Source organism: Ahaetulla prasina, chromosome 6 (genome assembly GCF_028640845.1).
Source record: "Ahaetulla prasina isolate Xishuangbanna chromosome 6, ASM2864084v1, whole genome shotgun sequence".
Taxonomy (NCBI): Eukaryota; Metazoa; Chordata; class Lepidosauria; order Squamata; family Colubridae; genus Ahaetulla; species Ahaetulla prasina.
This window is the reverse complement of record NC_080544.1, coordinates 24,562,232-24,578,707: the sequence shown is the minus strand read 5'-3', so window position 1 is coordinate 24,578,707 and position 16,476 is coordinate 24,562,232. Positions and strand designations below refer to the sequence as shown.

The window sequence follows — 16,476 nt, the reverse complement described above, 5'->3', positions numbered from 1 at the left end:
CTACTTTGGGAGCTGCATGTCTGGGAGAGAAATAAATACATATAAAATATGACATATTGGCAGTCTTTGTGATCCCCCTCTGAGAAACTATATAGCAAGAGCTTCCTAATCTTTCCAAATTCATATTTGTCTCTTCATCAATCATTTAAAAAAGCTTTTCATGTTTGCAACACAAGACAAATCTCCAAAAGAGACCTTATCTTAGTTGTGATTATATTGCTCCATGTTGAAATACGATGGCTTCCTTTTCTGGTTGAATTCTTTTTTTTTTTTAAACGGGAGAATTATTTTTTTAAAAAGCAATGTGGATATGCGTGCTTGTGTTTAATTGTTGTTTTGGACCACAATTTTAATATAAATATTCCAAGCTGGGCTAAATCAAGGCAGGGTTGTCCAGACTTCCCAGGAAATTGAGCTCTGTGAAAACGTCCAGGGTGGTCTTCAATGAGGTCCCTAGAAAATAGCTCACTCAACTCTGGCCAGAAGACAACTTGAGCTGTTTTATTTTCAGAACAAATGCTTGCTTATTGTAGGATAAAAGCATTTTGTCTATTATCATGTCTATTCTATCCTTAAAAATGTCAGACTCAAGCTGAAGGCCGTTTTCTTTATTATGGCATAGCTAGGAGGAAGAGTTGGAATTTGATCAACCTTTGTCTTGTTGCTTCATCCTAACTCGGCAAACTGTGGCTAATTTGTTAACAGTCTGGCAGTAAGCCAATTTTGATCCTTAGATTATCGTGTTTCCCCGAAAATAAGACATGTCCAGATAATAAGCCCAATCGGGCTGGAAAGGTAAGACATGCGTCCCGCTTCTCACCCGCCCTACCTGCCACCCCCAAATTTCATCCCTAAAGTGGTGGCTAAGCGAGGGGCAGGAGCCCTGTCATGCCCAGTGAGGGGGGGAGAAGGGACGGCAAGGGGAACCACGTCTCACTCCACACGTCTTGCTTCTCCCCCGCCCCACCTGCAACCCCTCTCGATAAAGAGACAGCAGGGGAAGCAGCTGTTGCCATTGGGGTGGGGTGGGACGTGTTGAGTCGCTCAGCTGGCGCAAAGAACGGAGGGGAGGTGACGGCAGCGACGGGACATCCAGTCCCACACTCGCTGCCTCCTGCACCCCCAAAATAATTAGACCCCTGATAATAAGGCCAAGCCCTTATTTGGGGGGGGGCTCAGTCAAAAGAAAATGAGACCCTATCTTATTTTCGGGGAAACACAGTATAAGGTAAAGGTTCCCCTCGCACATATGTGCTAGACATTCCTGACTCTAGGGGGCAGTGCATATTTCCGTTTCCAAGCCGTAGAGCCAGCGCTGTCTGAAGACGACTCCATGGTCATGTGGCCGGCATGACTAAATGCCAAAGGCGCACAGAACACTGTTACCTTCCCACCAAAGGTGACTCCTTTTTTTTCTACTTGCGTTTTTTTACGTGCTTTCAAACTGCTAGGTTGGCAGAAGCTGGGACAAGTAACGGCAGCTCACCCTGTTCCGCAGCACTCGGAATTTGAACCGCTGAACTGCTGACCTTTCGATCGACAAGCTCAGTGTCTTAACCACTGAGCTACCGCATCCCTTATAAACATGGTATAAGCCTGGTTTATTTAGAAGTTGGGCAGCCTATTGAATTGCACATAATCAGAAAAATAGTGGCTATATTTCTAAAGTGAATTATTCCCATTTCTTTCTGCCATTTACAATCTAAAACATTGCCAGTCCTTCAGCGCACCGTAACAGTACTCTTTCAGCCATCCCATTATTCTAAAAGCTGTTATTGTCAACATCATATCCTAATGACAGGTGTCCTAAATGACAATGACCTTAATACACCAAGGCCATTATGATCAGGTTGGTGCAAGGAAAGAATTTGGATCCGTCCTGGAAGTAGACAAAAAAAAAAAGAGAGAGAAGAAAAGACACCCTTGGCTACAACTTGAAGGAACATACTCTTCTCATGTTAGACTCAAACTTTCCTAAAAAATTTGCCATGTGCACTTAAGAAAAAAATCCAGAATCCTGTGTAGTCCTGTGGGGTTCCTTGGGAGAGAGGGGGATGTAAAATGTTGCTTTTTTGTGTGTATGTCTGTATTTGGTTCTTGAGCCAGTCTTGACTCCTGATGACTGCCTAGATATGTCCCTGTAGTTTTCTTGGAAATTGTTTTGGAAGTGGTTTGCCATTGCCTGTTTCTTAGGACAAAGAGAAAATGACTGGCCCAAGTTTATCCAGCTGGCTCTGTGTCTAAGGTAGCACTAGATCTTAGAATATAGTAAAAAAGATGTTGAGACTCTAGAAAGAGTACAGAGAAGAGCAACAAAGATGATTAGGGGACTGGAAGCTAAACCATATGAAGAACGGTTGCAGGAACTCAGTATGTCTAGTTTAATGAAAAGAAGGGCTAGGGGAGACATGATAGCAGTGTTCCAATATCTCAGGGGTTGCCACAAAGAAGAGGGAGTCAACCTACTCTCCAAAGCACCTGAGGGTAGAACAAAAAGCAATGGGTGAAACTAATCAAGGAGAGAAGCAACTTAGAACTAAGGAGAAATTTCCTGACAGTTAGAACAATCAATAAGTGGAACAACTTGCCTGCAGAAGTTGTGAATGCACCAACACTGGAAAGTTTTAAGAAAATGTTGGATAGCCATTTGTCTGAAATGGTGTAGGGTTTCCTGCCTGGGCAGGGAGTTGGACTAGAAGACCTCCAAGGTCCCTTCCAATTCTTATTTATTTATTTATTTTGTCATAGCAATATATGTAAGTATCATACAAAAGATTATATAGTATATAAACATATATATGAGTAAATATTAGGAGGTATAAGCATATATATATATATATAGGAAGAAGAAAAGAAAAACAATAGGACAGGAATGGTAGGCACGTTTGTGCGCTTATGCACGCCCCTTATGGTCCTCTTGGGAATGGGGTGAGGTCAATAGTAGAAAGTTTTTGGTTAAAGCTTTTAGGATTATGGGAAGAGACCACAGAGTCAGGTAAAGTATTCCAGGCACTGATGATTCTTACAGAAGTCATATTTTCTGCAATCTAGATTAAAGTGGTTGACATTAAGTTTAAATCTATTGGTTGCTTTTGTATTATTGCAATTAAAGCTGTTAATAATTCTGTTATTATGTTAATATCCCGGTCTCTAATTCAGTGCCTTAACCAATACACTTTGGGACAGGATTCCTGTAAAATGATTTGTCAGTGATCAAAAGCTTTTTGAAAGCTGAAAGATGTAGTGGTTTGCAAAATAATGCATTGTGACAAATCAGCACACAAAAGAGAAAAGAGTCACCCAAAATTGTTGGCAATCCTGGTTTTAGTATATTTCTTACATTGTATATGCCAGGGGTGTCAAACTGGATTTCTTTAAGGGCCGGATCAGCATTGTAGTTCTCTGCGGACCGTCTAAGGGTGGGGGAGATGGGATGGACATCTCCTGCAGCATCCTGCCGGCCAAAATAGGGCATAGGAGGGCCGCACGTACCCCCATGTCCCCCATTTTCGACCTGGATGGCCTCTTGCAGCACTCTGCCAGCCAAAAGAGAGTGCTGCAGGAGGCTGTCCAGGCCGAAAACGCAGAATTTTGGCCAGCAGAGTGCTGCAGGAGGCCATCCAGGCTGAAAACAGGATGCGGGGGGGAGAGATGTGTGGCACCACGGGCTGGTGTTTTGCTATTTCCAGGATCCAGCCCGCAGCAGAGGTGGGTTTCAGCAGGTTCTGACCAGTTCTGGAGAACTGGTAGCGGAAATTTTGAGTAGTTTGGAGAACCGGTAGTAAAAATTCTGACTGGCCCCGTCCCCATCTATTCTCTGCCTCCTGAGTCCCAGCTGATTGGGAGGAAATGGGGATTTTGCAGTAACCTTCCCCTGGAGTGGGATGGGAATGGAGATTTTACAGTATCCTTCCCCTGCCACGCCCACCAAGCCCCGTCCACCGAGCCATGCCACACCCACCAAGCCATACCCACAGAACTGGTAGTAAAAATTTTTGAAACTCACCACTGGCCCGCAGGCCTTGAGTTTGACACCCCTGGTATATGCCAACTCTTTAAAGGAGAAACCACTGTTTTAGCTTTTTCATAGCTTTAAAATCGAGGCTAAGCCTGTCTTCTTGTTGCAGGGAATCCCTGAGATCATGGAGGATGAGATTGTGAGTGTGCCGGATGCCAAGTACACAAAAGGAGAATTTGAGGTTGGTGTCTTCTAATGCAGGGGTCTCCCACCTTGGCCACTTTAAGACTTGTGGACTTCAACTCCCTGAATTCCTCAGCCAGCAAAGCTGGCTCAGGAACTCTGGGAGTTGAAATCCACAAGTCTTAAAGTGACCAAGGTGGGAGACCCCTGTTCTAATGCATGCTTTGTATTTTCTTAATATAATGCTTTTCCAGCAGGGAACCTTCACATTCATAAATAAATGCATTGATTTAAGTTTCATGTCAACCCTGCTTCTTGTGATTTATTCAGTAAAATGTATTTTGATATAACAGTGGGAGTGTGCATGAAACAGACGCCGTCTTGAACAGCTTTGAACAAAACAGCCCAACCTGAAATGTTGCATTGATACGAATTGTAAGCTGGCTTGTGTTCTGATAGGCCAAAATTAAAAATATTTTAAGCAGTCAGAGCAGTTTTTACATAGGATTTACTCTGCTACTTTCATAGTGGCATCCTATCAATAGTTGCACAATTCCCTTTTTTAGGCAGTTGTGGGCTTCTCGCATATAAAAGTAGTGGCCAGTTGCAAGAAAGAGGAAGGAGGGAGGGAGGAAAGGAGGAAGGGAGAGGGAGAAGGGGAGAACAAAGGAAAGAAGGAAAGGAAGGAAGGGGGAGAAGGAAGGAAGGGAAGGAAGGGAGGGAGGGAGAGAGAAGGGGAGAATGAAGGAAAGAAGGAAGGAAGGAGCTTTTAAATGATGAATAACATTAACATCACAGCAAAAAACAAGAGCATTTAGAGAACGTATGCAAGCAAAGCTTAGCAAGTTAGCCAAAATAATATATCCTTTGCATTTTTTTATGCATCCTAATGCTCAGAACGAGATAATGAACAAAATGTGTGCGCACACGTCAAAGCCGAGCAGATGAATTTCGCTAATAGCACTTGGTCTCCTGCACCCCACTGGGAGCAAAAATGGGCCGGGGGATGCATGCCCCTCTGTGCCCTGTTTTGGGCCTTGGAGGCCTCCCTGAAGCCGCCTGGGAGTGAAAACGGGCCGCGGGGGAAAGGGCGCACCTACCCCTCCTGTGCCCCGTTTTGGGCCTAGGAGATGTCCCTGCACTTACCTTGGAGCCAAAAGTGGGTGTGTGGGGACTCCTGGAAGGGGAGGGGAGGGGCCAGCCAGCAATTTAAGTACCAGTTAGCCCGAATTGGCTGAATCCCACCACTGCACCTGGAGATTTTTAGGGATAGGTTTTGTATCAGGCAGCAAAATCAGATACGCCAGTGTTTCTCAGCCATGGCAGTTTTAAGAGGCATGGATTTCAATTCCCAGAATTCCCCAGCCAGCAAAGCTGACAATTTTAAGAGGCATGGATTTCAATTCCCAGCAAAGAATTCTGGGAATTGAAGTCCATGCCTCTTAAAGCAGCCAAGGTTGAAGAAACACTGAGATATACATCTCCGGGTCTCTTTATGTTGGGTTTTGTTGTTTGTTTTACGATATAAGGGTATCTAAGTACTAAACTTTGCCTTCATAGAGAAACTGTGTTTCTTAACATCTGCTGGAGACGTTTTCTTTGCTGAGTGTTTAGTCCCTGCATGAGAAAAGTGAGTCCATAAGAGAAAAACTTCATCATCAGCTATAGGGTTTGCTCTTAATCTGCCAGGTGGTGATGAAAATGCTTCAGATATTGCCAGAGGGACACCGGATGAAGAAGGAAGTCGATATGGCATTGGACACAGTGAGCGAAACGATGACGCCGATGCACTACCACCTGAGGGAAATCATCATTAGTACTTATAGACAGGTAAGGTTGACCTCGGAGAGAAGAGGAGGGGAAGGAAACTACTGGGTGCATTTTATGAATTTTTCACTCACTTCTGGTCCAGTCGGCTCTTAAGACCACTAAGTAGATGTGGGTGTGATATGACTTTACTCAACCATGTATAATTGGAATGTCTTGGAGTGCTGCCATAGAAGGATCCAAAATGGGTCCTATGGGGCATGCATAAGAGCACCAGCGTGCCTACCGTTCCTGTCCTAATGTTCCCTTTGGTTGTATTCATTTTGTGTGGTTATTTCATGCTTATAATTATATATATTGTTGTGTTTGACTAAATAAATAAAAAAATAAAAAAAATAAGAGGAGGTGTTGTGGCCTCTTGGGGTTTCATGGCAACTGTCACCATTCTTGTTAGTTTATGAGTCTAAGAAGGGGAAATCGGTCATCTTTTTAGCTTTTTCTCTTTTCAATTGGTGGGTAGTGCCTATTGACTTAATGTTAATTTTTAAAATATTGAGCAGCGGAGTGGCGTTTGAATTTTCACCTTCAACGGGATATTCCTTATTCAGCCCTTGAGGTTGCTATCATAACCATAACTGAAGTTGTTAATGTTTCCCTCAGTTATTTCTGCTGATCTGTTTTACACATGTTAAATGAATATGATGCTAATATACAAATGTAGTGTTCTCTTTTCCAAGTTTTGAACCATTTAGTTTCTCTATATTCTGTTCTAAATAGAGAGCCAGTTTGATTTAGTGCTTAAGGCGCCAGGCTAGAAACTAGGAGACTGTGAATTCTAGTCCCACCTTTGGCATGAAAGCTGATTGGATGACTTTGGGCCAATCACTCATTCTCGGTCCATGACATCAAGTTTGCGTGACAAGCTGGTTAGCTAATTCCTGTTGCAACCAATGAATCAACACTGTTGATCTGAAAAAAAGCAGCCATGGCAAAAAAAACCCGTAAAATTGGGTGCAGTTTACTTAACACCCACCTTGCTTAACAGCAGAACTTCTGGCCCCAACTGTAGTTGTATCTCAAGGACTACCCCTAATGCTCATCTTTCCTATTGTTCCTTTAATTTTATTCAATACATCATTTCTCCTCTCCTTTTGACTGTTCTCTGACTCTTCTTGTATTTTTTTTAAATGGAAACCAGTGTTCAGTTGGACACATTTTCTGCTGTCATTCTTCCCTCAATGTAGCCCAGTGGTGAAATACATTTTTTTTACTACCGGTTCTGTGGGCGTGGCTTGGTGGGCATGGTGTGGCTTGGTGGGTGTGGCAGGGGAAGGATACTGCAAAATCTCCATTCCCATCCCACTCTGGGGCCAGCCAGAGGTGGCATTTGCCAGTTCTCCGAACTACTCAAAATTTCCGCTACCGGTTCTCCAGAACCTGTCAGAACCTGCTGGATTTCACCCCTGATGTAGTTTCAATGTATAAGGTAGACAACTATTTACATAATTCTGTGGCTTTGCATACATCTGTAGTACAGTATAAAGTGTATGTAATGTGTGGAAAATACCACTAGATGTCAGGTTCGAATGCCAAATATTTTCCTTGCGGCTACAAAGTCAGGACAGGACATTGAAACCATCATTTTAAATCCAGTTGTCACTGTGTCTGAATCTTGTCTACCTTGGTCAGAAAGGCGCAGGCAATTTTAATATATCCCATTTCACAAAGAATGCATATCTAATATTATTTGTTCCTGGCTATCGTTCGTAATTAATTTTATTTTGATTCTGTATTCTGGTTTTATTGTGTAAATACGGTAAGCCACTTTATTGTATATATTCTATAACACCAGTTGGTTGCAAGTTGTCAAGATAAATTGGATGGATGAATGGATGGGATGGATGGATGGATGGATGGATGGATGGACTGATCTTTTTTCCACTGATCTTGCATGAACCCTCTCCCATATGATGAGGAAAAAAAGAAAGCTGAAATTTTCCAAAATAGCAAACATGTTCCTCACAAGCCATCATAGGAAATTATCAAGCATTCTCTGCTTGTTATTTAGGAATTATGTCATTAAAACAAAAATAATATTGCAAGTATTTGTAGCCCAGGGTTGGCATGAGGGGTCCTTGGTACTCTCTGAGCTTACTTATTTTCTTGCAGATGTTTCATTACCCAAATTAGGTAACAACATCAGTGCTAGTAAGGAGTGCAGCAAAACTGACAGCAAACTGCACTTATTACTAGCACTGATGATGTAACCTAGTTTGGGTAATGAAACATCTGCAAGAATACAAGCAAGTTCAGAGACCACCCAGGACGCCACAAGTGTTATATCACCCTGATGTTTTTCGTTTTCATTGCCAGCATTCCTTATGGACCCTCTGCTCTGAAAAACAAACACCTTTTCATTTCTGTTCAGGAATATCAGAAGAGTATCTCTTCTATAAATAGTTTGGTACTTTTGTCATTTTTTGAAAAGTGATCAGGGTAAGCAATTAGCATCCAGACATCCGAGGAGTGGTAGGTTGCCTGAACCTGTTCTGGATTCTCTTTTAACTTTGACATTCTGTCTCTAATTTGTGGTTGCTGATAGTTACAGCAGATGTTGATTGACATAAGACTTTGACAGTATATTTGGTTGTGTGTCTTAGGTTTTTTTTTAATAGGGAGTACAACATGGGCACCCAGACAAGACTTTTTCTCGTAACACTATTTTATTATACAAAATATAAATCTTATTCTACTCTCTGTTTTCTATTTCTATTCTTATTTACTCTATAAAGTATTCTTATATTCTATTTAGGGGGCGCGGTGGCTCAGTGGCTAAGTCGCTGAGCTTGTCAGTTGAAAGATCGGCAGTTCAGCGGTTCGAATCCCTAGTGCCGCGTAATGGGGTGAGCTCCCATTACTTGTCCCAGTTTCTGCCAACCTAGCAGTTTGAAAGCACATAAAAAATACAAGTAGAAAAATAGGGACCACCTTTGGTGGGAAGGTAACAGTGTTCCATGCGCCTTTGGCATTGAGTCATGCCGGCCACATGACCATGGAGATGTCTTCGGACAGTGCTGGCTCTTCGGCTTTGAAACAGAGATGAGCACTGCTGCCTAGAGTCGGGAACGACTAGCACAGATGTGCGAGGGGAACCTTTACCTTTACCTTTATATTCTATTTCTACGTTCTTATTCCTGTGTATATTATCTTATGCTTTTAAAAAAACCTTAACTATTTGTTAGTTCTTCATATTCTAAATATTCCCCCTTTCCGCAGGTATAGGTGGAGATGCTAAGTCTGAGAGAATGGTCAATTGTTCAGAGCTTCCTATTGAATTCATGGCAACAATCAAATCTTATCTTTATGATGGTCATAGAGCAGCATAAAGAAGGCAAGCTACAGTCAGTTAAAAAGCATAGAAAAGACACCAGAGTCTAGAGAAATATGAAAAATCTTCCAGTATAAAATATTTGTATTATATTAAAACAAGCTATATATGTTCACACAGATGCACACACACACAGACACATAAACATACATACATGAGTCTACAAATCTAAAAGAGCTAGGAAGATTAGAAGGGTGTAAGGTAAAGGTAAAGGTTCCCCTTGCACATCTGTGCTAGTCGTTCCCAACTCTAGGGGGTGGTGCTCATCTCCGTTTCAAAGCCGAAGAGCCAGCGCTGTCCGAAGACGTCTCCGTGGTCATGTGGCTGGCATGACTAAATGCCAAAGTCGTATGGAACACTGTTACCTTCCCACCAAAGGTGCTTCCTATTTTTCTACTTGTATTTTTTATGTGCTTTCGAACTGTTAGGTTGGCAGAAGCTGGGACAAGTAACAGGAGCTCACCCCGTTACGCGGCACTAGGGATTCAAACTGCTGAACTGCCGACCTTTCGATCAACAAACTCAGTGTCTTACCCACTGAGCCACCGGTCAAAATGTAGTAAGTAGAAGACTATGGAATTGTTGGCAACAATGGGATTTGAACCAGGTGTGTAATTCAGTCCAACACGTAGTATATAATGCTTTTTAAACTGTTTCTGTCTTGTGGAATATTCTTGCCGTGTCCTGTTACCTGACTTTCCCTGTGTGAAAAAATGGAAATGATAAACCAGTTTTAATGGTTACTCTTAACATTAGGCTAGGCCCTAGGCTACCTGTCTAGAAAACAAGCTTTGGGATTCTGATGCAAGGAAGGAAAAGGACAATTGGAATTAGGGTATGATTGAGGGGTCAAAAATACTGCTTTAAACAAATAATCAGCACCTTGCCAGTTATCTTCTTTTTCCGCATCTCGATATCTTTATCAATATCTACAGACCCCTCACATCCAAGACATAAATTGTTTCAACTTTTACCCTCAAAACAACGCTATAGGGCACTGCACACCAGAACAACTAGACACAAGAACAGTTTTTTCCCGAAGGCCATCACTCTGCTAAACAACTAATTCCCACAACACTGTCAAATAATTTATTAAGACTATATTACAATTATTCTTCTCTTCTTTACTAGTATCTATCTCTTCCCACTTATTACTATTACCATGTTGCTTATATCTTTCAATTTATATTGTTTTTATTAGTTTCCTGGTCCGATTTGATAGCTTATTAGTAACCTTGATTATCACTAAGTGTGGTATCTTTTTATTCTCGATGAATGTATTTTATTCTCCTTATGTACACTGAGAGCATATACACCAAAGACAAATTCCTTGTATGTCCAATCACGTTTGGCCAATAAAGAATTCTATTCTATTTTATTATATTATATATATATATATAATATATTGAATTGCCAGTGTGCGATCCTGACAAGATAGATAAGAAGCCTATCGTGAGGGAATGCAGGAAAATTCATTTATTTTATTTTATTTGTTTTACCAATTGTATAGGTGCCTATTCCACAACAATAACTCTAGGTCTGTGATGGCGAACCTATAGTACGCGTGCCACAGGTGACACGCAGAGCCACATCTGTGGGCATGCGAGCATTGCCCTAGCTCAGCTCCAGTGCACATGTGTGTGCTGGCCAGCTGAGTTTTGAGCCTTCTGAGCCCACCGGAAGTCAGGAAACGGGCTGTTTCTGGCCTCTGGAGGGCCTTGGGGGTGGGGGGAGGCCGTTTTCACCCTCCCCAAGCTCCAAGAAAGCATCTGGAGCCTGGGGAGGGCAAAAAATGGGCCTACTGGCCCACCATGCCATCGTGTCCCAAAAGCGGGGTGGTGGTGTCGCGTGCACATGCGTGGGGGGTGGGGCGCATTGAATTATGGGTGTGGGCATGCACATGTGCTCCCCCCACTTTTGGCACGCGATGGCAAAAAGGGTAGCCATCACTGCTCTAGGTGGTGAATGGAGGGTTAAAATCAGACCAGACCTAGAGTACACAATAGCAATAGACAGACAATGTAAACATATGGACAAGGCCTAAAATAATTCAGCATCAGTGGAGGAACGCAATTTTTCTGCCATCCAAGCTAGCCCAGTGCTAAACATGTCATTACATGAAAGTTTAAAAATGTAATTGTAAGCATTCCAGCTTCATAAAGTATCCAAGCTGGAAGGTGAAGGAAAATTTAACTACCGTATATACTCGAATATAAGCCGATCCGAGTATAAGCCGAGGTCCCCAATTTTACCCCAAAAACTGGGGTAAACTGGGGACTCGAGTATAAGCCGAGGGTGGGAAATGAGGCACCTACCGGTTGGGGAAACCCTCCCTCCCTCAGCTGAGAAGGCTGGCGGCTCCCCCGCCCCGCCCTCTCACTGCACCGCCAGGGCTTCAGTCCGGTAAAATGTGAAAAAAAGAAAAAAAAACAACTCGAGTATAAGCCGTATATACTCGAGTATAAGCCGAGGGGCTTAAAAAAAAAAAAACTCGAGTATAAGCCGTATAGACCCGAGTATAAGCCGAGGGGACGTTTTTCAGCACAAAAAATGTGCTGAAAAACTCGGCTTATACTCGAGTATATACGGTACTTCCTTTTCAGCCACGTTTTTAAAGAACGCTTCTCTTTTTCTTGTAAGTCTAAGAGTTTTTTGCTTTCTTTAAAGGTACATAAATAAATACCTTCTTTAAAAGTATTTATAGCGGTACTGATAGTCTGTTCCAAGTTCTGTTCACTAATTTTCTAGAAAGAGAATTAGAATTAGAGACTCTAGAAAGAGTGCAGAGAAGAGCAACAAAGATGATTAGGGGACTGGAGGCTAAAACATGAAGAACGGTTGCAGGAACTGGGTATGTCTAGTTTAATGAAAAGAAGGGCTAGGGGAGACATGATAGCAGTGTTCCAATATCTCAGGGGCTGCCACAAAGAAGAGGGAGTCAAGCTATTCTCCAAAGCACCTGAGGGTAGAACAAGAAGCAATGGGTGGAAACTAATCAAGGAGAGAAGCAACTTAGAACTAAGGAGAAATTTCCTGACAGTTAGAACAATTAATCAGTGGAACAACTTGCCTCCAGAAGTTGTGAATGCTCCAACACTGGAAGTTTTTAAGAAGATGTTGGATAATCATTTGTCTGAAGTGGTGTTGGGTTTCCTGCCTAAGCAGGGGGTTGGACTAGAAGACCTCCATTCTATTACTCTATTCTATTCTCTTCATTACTACATTTTTGCCTGATGATTGCAAAACATTTTGTAATACTGAAGCTGAAATAAATAACCAGGAAAGACTTGAAAACTGGATAAAGGAAACTCCTTCTCCAAGGATCATTCTTCACATCCTATGTTAAAGTGTTTTTGAAAAAAGCTACTTCCCCTTGGAGGAATTTTAATTTGAATTAGGTTAAGCATTCATGCTTAATTTAAACATATCTGTGTGTGCTGTCCTATAATTGTTTTTCTTGAGAGAAAATTACTATGAGTAATTCAGTTTTTGAGACAAGACTTAAACTTTTCAAATTTTTCCTTGAATTTTATCCCTATCGCATGGAAATTGATATCTGGACAAAAAAAACCCCGATTCTCTGTATTCTATTTATAGTTAAAAGCAGTGGTGAAATCCAATTTTTTTTACTACCGGTTCTGTGGGCGTGGTGTTGCTTGATGGGCATGGCTTGGTAGGCATGGCAGGGGAAGAATACTGCAAAATCTCCATTCCCACCCCACTCCTGGTGGAGGGATATTGCAAAATCTCCATTCCCACCCCACTCTGGGGCCTGCCAGAGGTGGTATTTGCCGGTTCTCTGAACTACTCAAAATTTCTGCTACCTGTTCTTGAACTGCTCAAAATTTCTGCTACTGGTTCTCCAGAAGGTTTCAGAACCTGCTGGATTTCACCCCTGATTAAAAGACTTCAACATTGGAGAGATAAGTAGTTGGCTCCATCTGCTCAATGGTCTGTAGATTTAATATTATAAGCATCAAGCAAATAAATGTCTTATTGATATAAATCAGAGTTGAGTTACAATGAAGTATGGCTTATCATTAATGAAAGTATGGCTTATCGTTAATTGAAATACTTTGATCAAATTTATATACACAATTGTCTGTGTGCATAAATGTTCTATACATTCTCTTCTTTTTTGTTTTAGTTTTATTTATTCATTTGGTTTGTGCCATTAAGGCAGTGTTGATTCTTCAGCAACCACATAAATAGATTTTTTCCCGTCTCTCCCTAACCTAAAGTCTTCCAGCACTGCACTTACTAGCATTAATTTAGTCCATTAGAAAAGGGATTTTGGCTTAAAGAGTGGCCTTAAATTACTTTAGACAAAGAATGGATTCTAATACTGTATTTCTGCTCCTGAATCCACTAGGATCTATGGGTGGGTGAAAGGTCTTTTTATTTATTTTATTTATTTATTTGTCACAACATTATATACAGGAACATATATTGAAAGGAAACAATAGGACAGGAACGGTAGGCACTTTTGTGCACTTATGCACGCCCCTTATAGTCCTTTTAGGAATGGGGTGAGGTCAATGGTAGACAGTTTTTGGTTAAAGCTTTTAGGAGTTGGAGAGGAGACCACTGAGTCAGGTAGTGTATTCCAAGCATTAACAACTCTGTTACTGAAGTCATATTTTCTGCAATCAAGATTGAAGCGGTTGACATTAAGTTTGAATCTGTTGTTTGCTCTTGTATTATTGCTGTTGAAGCTGAAGAAGTCTTTAACAGGAAGTCTTTAATAATAAGTCTTTAATAATCCAGGTATTTACCTAGGATTAGCGCTAATAAAGCTTTCCGAAACTAGTGCCTTTTAACTTTGTGTTGACCATATGCTGGACAGTGATGCCTATGAATTATGAGGGCTGTATTCTCGACACATCTGGAGGGCATCAAGTTATGAAATGCCAACAATATTTGAAACAGGAGGAAACAACAAGGACTTTCCAGTATTGGGGAAATCTCTTTCTAAGTGCTGAGATTCAAGAAGCTATAAAGAAGCTGAGCAAACACGGGAGCATTGAATAGAAGTTGGAAGAAACTTTATTGGATTCCCAGCAGTGGCTTTAACAGTTGCTTCAAGCTGCCTAGAGCTTTTCCACACACATAGGATTTTTATTTGGACCGAGCAAACGATTTTAGTTATATTTCTGTCTGCAAGTGAGCAAGAAAAACCAGACAACTTAGAAAATGTTTACCGTTTGGGATAGGTTTAAATGAGGAAGTCAATTTATGGTACCGTAGGATGTTAAAAAAGAAAAGAAAAGACGGTGTCCAAAAAAATAGAGGGTCTCTGCATGCTGTTTTTGAAAAGACATACTTGAGACTGTTTGAGCCTCTCCTTTTTGAATTCAGCTTTTAGATTAGAAGAGTTCTATGGCTGTAGCTTGGGAGATCTTCCTCTCCCCATTTTTGCTAGCTTCCCACAAATGTAGACATAATTATACAAGAGTTTCTCATTACCAACTGTGAGCGGCTCATTGGGAGCAAACCCTAAAAAATAATTCATAACTAACGTCATCTGCTTCTTGTCAACTTGGATCTGAGTGTATGCAGTTGTTTTAACTTTCCATTTGAAAGAGAGCAAGTTGAATAAAATGAATAATATGTCGTCTTGTTATGCTATTTATAATTCACTCGCTTTTTGTAAGCAGTGGTGCTATGTGTATTCTGTAGAATTCAATTACCGTATTTTTTGGAGTATAAGACACACTTTTTTCCCTCCTAAAAGAGGCTGAAAATTTGGGTGTGTCTTATACGCCGAATGTAACCCTGCCCACCCGCTGGCCCCCACCCTTCGGCCTCCGCACATCCTCTTCCTGGCTGCAGAGATTGCCACCAACAATGGTTTGTGTTTTGGGCTCCGTGCGTCGCATTTTCAGCCTCCAAACGCTGTGGGGATTGCCAAAGCACATCGCTGCTGATCACTGCCCAAAAACGCGACACGTTTGGAGGCTTAAAAAGCGATGCATGGTGCCCAAAATGGCTACCTGGAACAGCTGCTGCCTTCTCTTACCCCTTCTGCGCTTTGCGCTTTGCCTGCTTTAGTCACTGGAGCTCCTTCCAACGGTAGCTTCTTCTTCCAAGAAGCTGTTTTTCAGCCCCAAAGCAAGTGAAGTGATCTTCCATGATTTGCCTGCTTTTCTAATTGCTGCTCCCTCTGATGATCAGCTGTGCTTTAGAAGCTGTTTTTTAACCCCAACCAGCCCCAACCTCAAAACCAGCAAGCGAATTAATATGCTGAAGCTGACCAGGCTAAGGATGCTAGCCAGATGAATATCTGGTAGGCAGAATTTCCCCCCCCCCTATTTTCCTCCCTAAAAACTAATATGTATTTTATACTCTGGTGAGCCTTATACTCAGAAAAATATGGTGTATTTAATAGAACTAAATCTGGATTAATATAAAATAATCATACATAATCACAGACAATAGATAGGCTGGGAAATGGACACGTCTCATCAAGGCAGGATCTCATTTTAGGTTTTGATCATTTCTGATCCACAATCATACATCTGAAAAAGATCTTGCAGTTCATCAGGTGCTTTGCTCTGCAATACTTAGCAAGAGTTTAGCTCTATTGATAAAATGTTTCTGACATTTAACTCATAGCAATAGAGGCTGATCTTTTTGCCTGTAGGCTCTACTGTCGATGCTAAATTGCATCATGCGGCTTATATTTGTTCATTTTCTTCTTTCAGTATAACCACACATAGTAATCACAGTGTGGGATACAAAACAGAATTAAAACCATTCAATCCCAACATGCTAAAACTAGAATGACCAGCAGAGCAACAAATGTGCATCCACGAAGATTCATTTAAAACCTTATTTGAACAAATAGATTTTAGCCTATTCAGCAAGCAAGATGTGCTAGGTTTGGTACAGATAGTCCTCAATTTGCAACAGTTCATTTAATGACTTTTCAAAATTAACAATGGCACTGAAAAAAGTGACTTTTAATTATCATTTTTCACACTTAACGACCAGTGCAGCATCCCCCCCATGATCATGTGATCAAAATTCAGACACTTGACAACTGACTCATTTATGATGGTTGCAGTGTCCCTGGGTCATGGGATCATCTTTTACAATCATCTGGCAAGCAGAATCAAAGGGGATGCTCGATTCAGTTTACATCTGTTACTAACTTAACAGCTGCAGCAATTCAGTTAAC

The 16,476-nt window shown here is 41.5% G+C and overlaps 1 protein-coding gene across 5 annotated transcripts in view; it reads left to right on the top strand.

Moving 5' to 3' along the window:
* Nucleotides 1–16,476, top strand: part of PALD1 (phosphatase domain containing paladin 1) — a 167,722-nt gene that overhangs the window by 99,430 nt on the left and 51,816 nt on the right. For all 5 annotated transcript variants that reach the window (XM_058188758.1, XM_058188760.1, XM_058188761.1 and 2 more), the window contains exons 17-18: nucleotides 4,128–4,199; nucleotides 5,831–5,971. In XM_058188758.1, the coding sequence (XP_058044741.1) occupies nucleotides 4,128–4,199; nucleotides 5,831–5,971 (213 nt within the window). The remainder of the gene's footprint in view (nucleotides 1–4,127; nucleotides 4,200–5,830; nucleotides 5,972–16,476) is intronic.